This window comes from Seriola lalandi, unplaced genomic scaffold (genome assembly GCF_002814215.2).
Source record: "Seriola lalandi dorsalis isolate HSWRI2012SDOR001 ecotype SW California unplaced genomic scaffold, Sedor1 jcf7180002054945, whole genome shotgun sequence".
Classification (NCBI taxonomy): Eukaryota; Metazoa; Chordata; class Actinopteri; order Carangiformes; family Carangidae; genus Seriola; species Seriola lalandi.
This window is the reverse complement of record NW_019525496.1, coordinates 1817179-1828594: the sequence shown is the minus strand read 5'-3', so window position 1 is coordinate 1828594 and position 11416 is coordinate 1817179. Positions and strand designations below refer to the sequence as shown.

The following is an 11416-nucleotide window of genomic DNA, read 5'->3' as shown; positions in this document are numbered from 1 at the left end:
GGGGGGGGGATCTGGGTGGTTGAATAATCACTACTCAGTTTAATTGTCTCCTCTGGCTGCATGACCCAGCGCCAGCATACTTTCAGGCTAAGTTGTAATCAAAGTGAGTGCACTGAAAAAGTGGATGGCTCTGTGTGTTTTCGAGACCTGCATATATCCTGGAAAAAGTTTTTTTTTTTTTTTTGCGCTACTCTTAACATTGCCACACCTGGGAACATAGGAGATTCGCTGATCCCCTCCCCGTTAGTTACTACTGCTACGCCTGTCAGGGTCTCCATCGTATGATGGTACCTATGCACTTTACAATAATGACAGATTTACCGCTCAAAATTCACAGTCATTTTTTGAAACAATGGGTCTTTAATTTCACACAAAAGCAGCAGGCTTCCCATTTCTATCCGACGGCTGTGGATTTTATCGGACAAAGTTACAAGTCGATATTTCATCCGATGAAGCTAGCTAGCATAAGCTAACATTAACACTAACTTTTGCGAGTTGGGTGAAAAACTTTTTTAATGTTACCAGATGATTCACATTAGGATGATGATCATGTGAAATAACACATGGTGACTATATACGTTTGTATAATTCAAAAAAACTAAAACAAACTCAGGCTAATGCTACATGTCCCAGACAGAAGGTCAACATCACATGCTGATAATCCATGTAGAAGACTAATGCTTTGGACTTATGCTTTGGTGTTTGTAATTTCAAGCAGTATGCTTCAACACGATAGAGTTGATAGAGTTGATAATAATATCGTAGAGGACAGTGAAGCATACTTCACTTTATTTGATGATGAGGATTACCGAGGACTTTGCCAAATGGTAACGGTAACACTAACATATTAGATTGTGTTACTTTGGCAAATGTAGCACTGTCTGATGCAGGTTTTACTGGAGTGGAAGTCTAAACTTCCCCAAACCAAATAAGAAGTAGGGCAGAGCCACTGTTACTTATCTACACTATGATATAGGCGAATACCATTTTGGCAGCCAGAGGGTTGATGTTCCTCGGGTTGGGTGGATGTTATTTTTCAAATGTAACACCACAAAATAATGTACTTAGGTAATGGCTTGACCATTACTCACTGTTTAATCCATTCCTTACACATTGCACTACCACCATGCTTGAAATATCAAGTATCTCTCTTATTGAAAACCAACAAACTTGCTGTTCCTTGTTAATAAGCAATGATTGGTCAATTAAGAGTTAAAAGCTCTGTTCATAAATACTTTGTGATTACTAAAGGGAAAAAGATGATTGATTGTTGCCTTTGGGGATACTCTGGGATTCCTAATGGCAAACTTCTGGTAAAAAGACACCCACTCAGTGGATGTGCGTGCATGTGTGTACCATTGCGTCCAGTAGCTGGATGCATCGTTGCAGTTTGGGTCTGGTCTCACAGTAAAGACGGAAGAGAAGCCGTCCAATGGGCTGTTTCTCACAGATGCAGACATAGTCCCTCTCTGCAACAAGGGAAAAAGGGAACAACTGCTTTAAAACACAGCCAGTGGACAAACATACACACTTCAGATGCAGGTGAGCACACACAAACACATACCGATGCTGTTTCCGAGCTCAGTGCACTGGCTTATATGGGGGAAGCGAAGGATCTCCTTCCATTTTTTACTCCTCCCTTTCCGCTTTCCTCCTCCACCTGTAGCAACAAAGAAAAACAAGAGGTGAAAAATGGTGTGATGAAAGTGCTTCATAAAGCTTTCAGTTTATTCTCACTAGTGAGGAGCAAACCAAAGCCTATAGGCTAAAAGAGGTGGGAAAACAAGGTGGGGGTGGGGGGGTTGTGTGTGGCCTCTCCCCTGAATGAAATCATAGTCTCAGTGTGTATATATAATTCATAGATTACGTCTCACTTCCTTCGTAAATCTCTCCTCTCTCTACTGACTTTCTTCCTCGGTAGTTTTTCTGAAAGTGGAACAGTGTGTGTTTAGTGTGTGAGTGTGTGTGTGTGTGTGTGTGTGTGTGTGTGTGTGTGTGTGTGTGAGTGTGTGTGTGGGTGTGTGTGTGTGTGTGTGTGTGTCCACACAGACAGAAAGCCTATTCTGACCGGCTCAGTTCCCATCAGAATCCGGGACTTTGCCAGACTGGATTCCATCTCTCTGAATAATCATGCATCAGCTTCCTGCAGCAACGTAACACCATGATGAACAAAAATCATTTACATCCAGATCATCTCTTTAGATCTGTAAAACAAACTTCCTGTGCAGCTATCCATTAATCCAATTTATCCCGTCTTAAACTTGCCTTTCACATTTGACCACCTCCACATTTCCCATCTAAACCATGTTAAAATCCCCTCTGCCTTTTCCTCTCTAATACTGATTGGATTAAACACAAGTTATGTCACTGTTTTCCATCCATTCCAGCTTGCTGCGCCCTGCGTCATGTTCGTCTCAGTTTTTATTTTTTTCTAATTATGCGAAGACTGCTCTAATGAACTGACAGGGATTTCCTTTAACCGCTCAGTTCAGTGGAAATTGGCTGTGAGCGGCTCGCCTGATGTGAGAGGCAACATTGAGAGCATGAGAGCAGGAGAAGCAATGACAAGCAGACATCTTTAAGTAATAACCCAGGAATGTGAGAAGCACCACGTCATGCTGGAGCCTCTGAGTGAAAGCTTTAGCAGTTTCCCCATCAATCCTCCTGAATTACTGCCTCATCCTTCCCCCCGCTGCTGTTTGAAACTTATCTCAAAATGATTCTTAAACACAGGGTGCTGCCTTTGTAATATTATATGACATTTAGACTTTAATTAGTCAATACATTATACAGGCCTTGTTTATTAATTATCATGATATCAGTTAAGTCAATAACAGTTAAAGTGAAGCTACTGCATCACAGGTGAACTTCATTGTAACCATTTTAGTTATGTGCACTGTGCTACAAATGTCTCCTGAACTTAAATGAAGCTTTGTTCTTCTTTTTGTTTCAATTTGGCATCTATGTCTTTTTTTTGTTTTGCCTAAATATATGGACAGACAGATGCACAACACTTTATACTGTAAACACAAATGAAATAGTTGAATTCCTGCACACTATCAGCACTTTAAAGACTGACATTATAGAGACTGTTTTGGTCATTGACCTTCCTCATGTGTCAAATTCACAATATGGAACTTCCTTCTATGAAAGGCCAATTAAAAGTAGAGCCTAATTAACCTGAGACAACTGACGATTGCCACCATTGAAAATTCATATTTATATAACGAGTTTGGCTGGAGTTGCTGGAGTCTAAACTTTCCCAAATCCAATAAAGAAAGGACAGAGCTGCTAACGTTAGCATGATCTCTGATATCATCCAAGGTCTCGCACACAAAGGTTTCTTTTTTAACAATATAACCTGAGTAAACTTATATTGTAGTTAATGCAGTTAAGTGCTCTGTGGCTTTATATATAGGTAGTAAGCTAAGCTACTTAGCCAGGCATGCTAAACATTGCAGCTTATGTAAGAGCAGACAAACACACTTTTTAATCCATTCCCTACTTTTATGTTCCACAAAAAAGTCTTGAAGGAACCCTTACTATAACTTCAGCTCGGGTTTTTTTTTTTGGATAAAGGACCCTTCGTCACCACAGCTCAAACACACAGAGTGGTAGTGATATCACCACGGACAAAACGAATGTATTAATAACTGAAGTCAAAATATCCTCAGGAGAATCATTAACTCCCAGCACCTGCTCCTCATCAACATTACTGTAGACCAAACAAGCTATAAACAGGCACACTTCCTTATTTAAGCACTAGTTGTTCTCTGAAAACAGTTAATATGTAAAGTTATGCTCCACAAGGAAACCTCAGCGCGCTCTGCTGCGTTGCTGTGTGGCCCAATATTTTAATCTCTTTTAATAAAAACATGATGTCTGCCAAAAAGCAGAACAGTACAGTGAGCAGAGAAGGTCACTCCCCACGGGGCCCACCATGCTAAAAATGAATGCACTTGTGCTACTGTAAGGCGTTTGTGGATGAAAGCATCCACCAAATGGCGTAGATTTCCTGTGAAGGGTCAACGCCATGTCAAATAATTGTACCAAACATCAGCACTCCACCCAGGCATTCAACTTCTACACAATGCTGAGACAACCACAAATAATGTAGTTGCTCCTTTTTCTCTCCGTGTCCTGTTTGCTTTCCTTTTCATTCCTCTAAACCTATTTATTTTTCATTTTCTCCCCAATCCTCATCTTCCCCTTCCTGCTTTTTATAAGTCGTGTCTCCTGCCGTCACTTTCAGCTCTTTCTTTGTCTCCTGTGTCCTTTTTTTAAATCATCACTTTGACATCATCACAACTAAGTTGCTGCCAGCCGATGACTGACCTCATTTGCTGCTTCAGGCCCGTCAACTCCCTTTTGTTTTAGGGTTGGATGAGGTTGCAAGTGTTCAGCTCTATGGGCATATGAACAGAGCATCGCAATAGATCAGTGGTTCCCTTCCTATTTGGCTTTTTTACCACTTTATATCTATTTATGGACACTTGTCATAAATATTATTCAGTAATTCAATTCAAAAAAGGATTAGCGCAAACTAGTGATAAAACTATTGTGTTGCAGAAACAGGTTTTTTTTTTTTATCCTGTTATTCATCCCTTTATTCATCCCAACCCCTTCTGGGAACCACTTCTACAGATGATCAGATGTTCCTGACAGTAAGTGAAGATGGTGTTCAGGGCTTCGATTTGTCAAATGTAGTGTATTCATCATGGCTGCTAAAATCTTAAATGTCATCCTTCACTGTGTTAGGGTGTGGGAAAGTTAGTGGAGATGAAAACATCCACACCACTCGCCAGTCTCTTACCAGATCCCCTGTCAGCATATTTAATTTGTCCAGCTATAACAAACTACATTAGGACTTATTCCAGGAAGGAATAAGAGTAACAGCAGAGGCCTGTTGGGTGCACAGACCTGAACATCATACACAAACACACCCAACTGCTTTCACAAACAAATACATGCAAATATTATGCATAAACTATTCTCCATCTCCACATAATGGAATCAACCATCTGGATGTAACAAGTAATTTCCTGTCTGGTCCCAGTGGCTTTTGACATCTCCAATGTTTGTGCCCTAAAAAAATAAAAAATAAAAAATAAAAATAAAAATACAACCCTGAATCACTTCAAAAGGAGTTCAAGATGTGTGTTGCATTGTTGGTGGCCGTCAGCTGTTGTATATCTGCTCTCTGAAGGGAAAATGTTTTGGCGGGATGTAACAAACTATGTCTCGGGGGGAAGTTTACAGAAGGATTGTAAATATCAACATAAAAGGAAGCACTGTGATCTTAAAATCATGGTATGAAGCAGCAGGAAAAAAGCTCCACTTGGACGTGTTTTGTTTTATGTCCAGATCAGTAACTCTGGGTTCCTGTTTAACAAAACTGGGCTATTAAAAGTATGAATATGCTCGTAAATGTTGTCCATAAACCCTCTTGTCCTCACTCCCCCATCTATTTCTTTCTCTGTTAAACAGTCTTCGCTTTCTCAGAGCCTGTCACTTACACATGAGTAGAAATATGCACTGCGCCGTGGGTACGCTGCACACAGGAACTTGTCGGTCTAATTTGTTCCATGCGGGTACTGTGGTCGCCGCCCTTTATTTATGTTTCTGCTTAGCAGCTCTGACATCATGAAGGCACGTCAAGTGAAGCAAAAATAAGGTCAGAGAGGGAATGACATCCGTCTGGCGCGACACCAGGGGGTTACCGGCATCCCAAACATCTGTGTGTGTTTGTGTGCACACAGTGTTTCCTCTGTGACCTCTCTCTAGTAATGTCCTCATGCTCAATTTAACTGACTCAGGCAGTCCTGCAGGCCCCATCTATCCACACATTCAAAAACAGCCCTGCTTAGCTGTGAAGTTATATTCATAAAGTGTTGACACACAAAAGAATCCCGGCCATTAACCAGTTTGTAGCTCGCTCTCTCTCTCTCTCTCTCTCTCTCACTCTCTCTCTCTCACTCTCTCTCTCTCTTTCTCTCTCTCTCTCACTCACTCACATACCCTACACAAAGATGCACACAGTCTCTGAGGTTATCAAACACCTCCACTTATATTGACTCCATGCAGCCAGATCTGCTGTGGACAATCAGCCGAAACCACATCCTGAGACTCACGCTGTGCATCTGGCATATATGAATCAACATCTGCAACAGAATGTGATGTGAGAGCACTGGCAGAGAGGAGTGCTGTGAATATGTGCTATTCTTTACACCTACACTGTGCGCACAAAGTGAGAAAGATTTTGTTAGATTTCTTTGACTCTTCGCTCTCACCTCCTCCCTGCACCGAACCTAAAATTTCATCCCTGTTTACAAACAACTGATCCTATCTCTTTCTGATTATCCAACTCTTGCTCATTCTCACATCACCTCCTTTGTCTGATCTGTTAAATGTCGGCCTCGCGGTTGAGTCATGCCTCAGTGGTCAGCGAAGTACCAACTCAGTGAAGCCAACCAGCAAACAGACTATCAAACAAACGCCTTTGTTCTCTCAATGTCTTCCTCTTCCTTCTCTCCCACAATGTCCAGCTGTTCAATACTTGGACTTTATTTGCATGAAATCTGCATGTAAAGACTGGTGTTCTTATGTATGCAAAACTTGCGTGGTAAATAGACAACAAGCAAAGAAGAGAAGTTTGCATTGGCACTGTCTAAAACATCCTCTTCCTGCAGAGCCCTGCAGTGAGATTCTTAGCAGCACGCGCTTTTGCTTTATCACAAAAACATCTAGAAGACATAGGACTAGATATTCATCTCTTGCAAACAGTCACTTTTTCAGACTGTGATTTTTGTGGGTTGTATACAGGTGATGTAGAAATGCAAGATGGAAGATGAATGAACTAAACACCAATATATTTGACCAGATTATTAGATATACCAGTACAGGCTAATGTGCTTCAGCCAACAGCACTGCAACAAATCCAACACAAGGTTCACTTTTTAACACTCTATAGAAATTTTTGAGGCCTTGTGTACTAGCAGTAGTGTCCTCCACCTTTATCTCTACATGCGGATAACTTGTTATTGGAAGGAGGACATGTTAAGGTAAATACCCTCAGGTTTAGTTTAACTGCAGCGACTGTGTTTATATGTGTGGCCTGTGTGCCACAGGAAGCCAGGGGAAACGCTGCCCAGACCTGAGCAGAAGAGGAGGACTATAGCAGGAAGACACTCTTTGTTGCCCTGTTCCACCATGATGTCATGTCGGTCCCTCTGTCCAGCCGCCTTATTACCATCCTGAACGAGCCTCTCTGTCCACGTAGTCCTCATTATCGCAATAATAGCGGGACGATCTGGCCGTAACATCTGCTAACACGCTCAAACCAAACATCTGTGACGTCCACCTTTTATCTGGCAACACTCGACTATTCTTTGGACGACTACGGGGGTCACATGTTAAACCACTTAATGAGGGGTCATAAACTCAAAATCAGTCATAGACAATAAAAGGGAGATCTTATCAGCAGTATTGATGCTAGCATACAGCTGTGTATGGAGCTGACAATAACACCTGAATCTAACTTGACCTTAACAATGCAGCTGTATTTAGCATGAAAGCTAAACGTGTTTAAAGGTTGATTTACACATATTTTCAGTGTGCAGCGTGTTGCCCACAGCTACATTTGCACAAAGCTTTAAGAAAAAAGAAAGAAATAAAATCAAATGTGACTGTTTTCAAGTCTTGGTGTCCTTGTAAACATTACTGCTATAAATAGCAACCGGCCCAAGGGCAAGAGCAGTGTGTTAATACAAAGTAAGGTGGTCAAACCGGTCCGTGACCTCAGAGCTGGTGAGCTGTGACAGTTGTCGCTGGAGTGACTGTGTCTGTGTCTGTGTATGTTCCTAAGTGAATGTGCAGGAAGACAGTCGGTGTGAAAACTTGCATGCAAGGGCTGAAATTTCACATTAGCGGCAGAAGGCAGGGTACATTTCCTGTCTGGGAAGAGCAAGGTGCCACAAGTTTCCTGTTCTATAAATATCTAAAATATGGAATGTGAGGAAGGGGGAAAAACATTCAATAGACTGAAATTATATAACCCACCAGGCTTTCCGATCAAAGCACCACACACAGTGCAGGGCATGCCGGGTAATGCATGGTGTTTGCTCATCCATAAAGATCCAGGAGGACAGAGCATAGTCCACATGAAACTAGCCATAATAGGACACTCCTACGCTCTGACACAGCGTTAGTGTGTTTGTTCACCTCCATAAATGTTTTGATAGGGCGAACATTATGGCGATGTAATCTTAAATCTCCATGAGGGATGACTTTAGTTCTACTCGCTCGGAGTGAAACCCGGCAGTTACATCACAAGTGAGCAAACATGGAGGAAAGTGCTTCCAGTGAAAACAAGACTTATCAAAGTGATGGAAAACGTGGTGCATGTGGATAGATATTATTGAACACGGGTTTGTGTGTGTACGCGCGCGCACACACAGACACACACAAGCGACACAAAAACCCATCCCGGAAACAGGGTTAAAGTGATTACATTGCCCTTCTCAAGCTGTTTTTATCCTCTCAAGCTTGTTCTTCATTTCCTTTTTGTCCTCAAACACACACACACACACACACACACACACACACTTCATGAAGATGTTTGTTCCACGTCTTGCTCCTATGTTGACATTCCATGTTCTTTTGTCTCTGTTATAGCAACATCCCTCGAAATAAAAAAAAGGTACTGGAGAGTGTGTTTTGGTCTTTACTGAGCTGAACTGCTTAGAGAAAGCTGCCGTTTCTGCTTTAACCCCATTCAACTGTTTATGTTTCTCTGTTTTTCTCTACTGATGAAAACTCAGACGATCCTAAAGGAAAGCTAGTTTGAGATTTATAATGATTTTACAAGATTAGATGCCATAAACTGCTTTATTTTTCCATTGACTGTGACTATTTTGTTCTCCTAAAAACATGGACAAGGTGAAACAAATGATGTTGTCTAAACTTTAAAGAAATTACATGGCCTCATGTAACTGCAATCTCTGTAATGTCTGACCTTGCTGTGTGTGCGTCAGCACGTTTGCAGGGATGTGCACAAAATGAAAAAGTGCACCGGCCAGCATTAAGCTCCTCATACAGCAGGAGACATTAGGGAGGAAGCTTCAACAGTTACAGTATTGATCATTCCCTGATTAATGCACATCAAATATTCATTGGATGCTCCATTAGACTGATATGGCAGCAGCACAGGAAGCACATGGAGACACAATAAAACCCTGCATAAGTTATCACCTGTATGTTTGACACGAGGACAAAAAGATATCAGTTTGTCTGCACAATGGATTGCATTCCTGGAGCACTTAAATGACGAGCTGTTCAAATTCATATTTTTCTGCATCCACTTTCCCCCTGCCCGCCTTGTCTACTTCTACTTTAGATAATTAACTCCTATATTTCCCAGAATTCCACTCAACAACCCCCAGAGAACAGGCGTGAACTTGTTGCATCCAGCTGAGTTACGTATACTGTATGTGTGGGTAGAGGCAGCAATAACAATAGAGATAGTAAGAGCCAGAGAGCTGAATTTTTCCACTCAAGAAAAAATGAGTCACACTCCTACTCAAAACACAGCGAGCCTTGTGGCGTATTGTCGATGGAGAAATGGGTATCTCTGCATCTTCTTTGCTTTGTATGTCCATTTAGAACTGCTGGTAGAAGATGGTGAACCAAGAAGCAAGAGCTTGCTCTTTAATTCTGAAGTATTCACATTAAAAAAACCCTGACTTAACTGTTGATGCAGAAAACTTTAATTCAGTTTGAACTAAAACTGTGCTGAAAATATCTCAGCAGGGGGGCATCCAGCAGCCTAATGGTTAAGGTGCTTAACCACATGATCGCAATGTACTCAATACCAGGCCGAGGGACCTTTGCATGTCTGCCCTGGTGTCCTGTCTCTTTCTAGACTATCAAATACAGGCAAATTGTCAGAAATCATTTAAAAGAAAAGAAGCTATATAAGACCTGAAGGTGGCAGTTCACAGACGGTTCCCATCCAGTCTGACGGAGCCTCAGAGGATCTGCCAGGAAGAATGGGAGAAACTGCCCAAATCCAGATGTGCAAACCTTTTAGAGACTTATCCAAAGCTGTAATTGCTGCCAAAGGGGCTTCTATAAAGCAGAAGAGTCCAAATACTGACAGGTTTCAATTTTTGATTTGTAATAAATTTGCAAAGAGTTCTAAAAAGGTGTCTTCACTTTGTCATTATGGGTTATTCGGAGTAGATTGATGGGCAATTAAATCCATAACGCAAGAAAGTGTGCAAAATGTGAACAGTTGTTCACGCGTTCATGTATTATATACACACTGACTTGTCAGTTTATTAGGAACACCTAGCTAAAACTAACGCAGTCAAACACATAATGTTCCGTTTTTGACACTGTGTTAAAGAAGTGCTGTATCAACTGTGTGATCATTTTGGAGGCTGCACTTTGTGGTGCTTTTAAAGTGCACTGCATTATACAAAGAGGTTTGTCCGTTGTTAAGCCTACCCTCACTGATTTGATTGGGTGGTGGACAAAATAATAGGAACACCTGTCAACATAATGCAATGCAGTTCACACATACCGTTGGGTCTAAAAGTCTGTCCTTTGTCAGACTCTTGAAAGTCAGACTTTTGGACCCCACAGTATTGAAGAAACATTTCAGTCTGGATCAAAGTGGTGGATGGTGCAATTTTATTTTTGGGTCACTGACCTAATACTAACAGTATCTCAAGTAACCCTGACAGCCAGTAAACAGTGTCTAGAGGGTCTAATGTTGCAGGTCGAGTGCTCCTGAAGCATGTGTGCCGGCCGTGAAAACATTTAAAAAACACACAGCTATCGCTTTAACAATCCAAGTGAATCACCTCTGAGAGAAGTGATGAATATGAGATGCGTAAGAACGGGTCACGAACAGCCCTGCAGCTACTTGCAACAGACATTCTTCAGAAGTGTTCTTTTCTAACTCTCCCCATTTTTTCCCGTCAGTGAGGAAACGACAGGCTGGTTTCCCTCTTGTGTATTTTACTCTCCCCTCCATTAAGGCTCTCTACCCAATAAAAGTCCACGGCGTTATGTCATGGCTCCGTCCTTTCAGAGGGGTCCTGAGGGAGGAGCACTCCAGGCAAGTGTTTTTGTTTGTGTGGGAGTGGGAGAGACAGTTTGTGTGTGACAACAAAGTGTCTACTGTATATTATTCATACTGACATTACTATTATCTGACAGGAGGCGGATCAGACAGAACAACAAAGGGCTGTGTTGTGTGTTTGATGGTCGAGGTTGCACTGTCAAACAGGTTACACAGCTCATTTCGCTGAAATTCTGTTAGTTGTAACAACAACTGCTCCCCCCGGCTTGCCGAGACTTGCTGTGGCATCACATGAGAAAGCAACACAACCGCTACCACCCCACCCACCCC

General features: G+C 41.8%; 1 protein-coding gene across 1 annotated transcript in view; it reads right to left on the bottom strand.

Annotated features, from left to right (window-relative positions):
- Positions 1-11416, bottom strand: part of grk5l (G protein-coupled receptor kinase 5 like) — a 26991-nt gene that overhangs the window by 10000 nt on the left and 5575 nt on the right. Inside the window, exons 2-3 of the mRNA XM_023393996.2 lie at positions 1565-1660; positions 1357-1469 (exon numbers count right to left, since the gene is read on the bottom strand). Of these exons, the coding sequence (XP_023249764.1) occupies positions 1357-1469; positions 1565-1660 (209 nt within the window). The remainder of the gene's footprint in view (positions 1-1356; positions 1470-1564; positions 1661-11416) is intronic.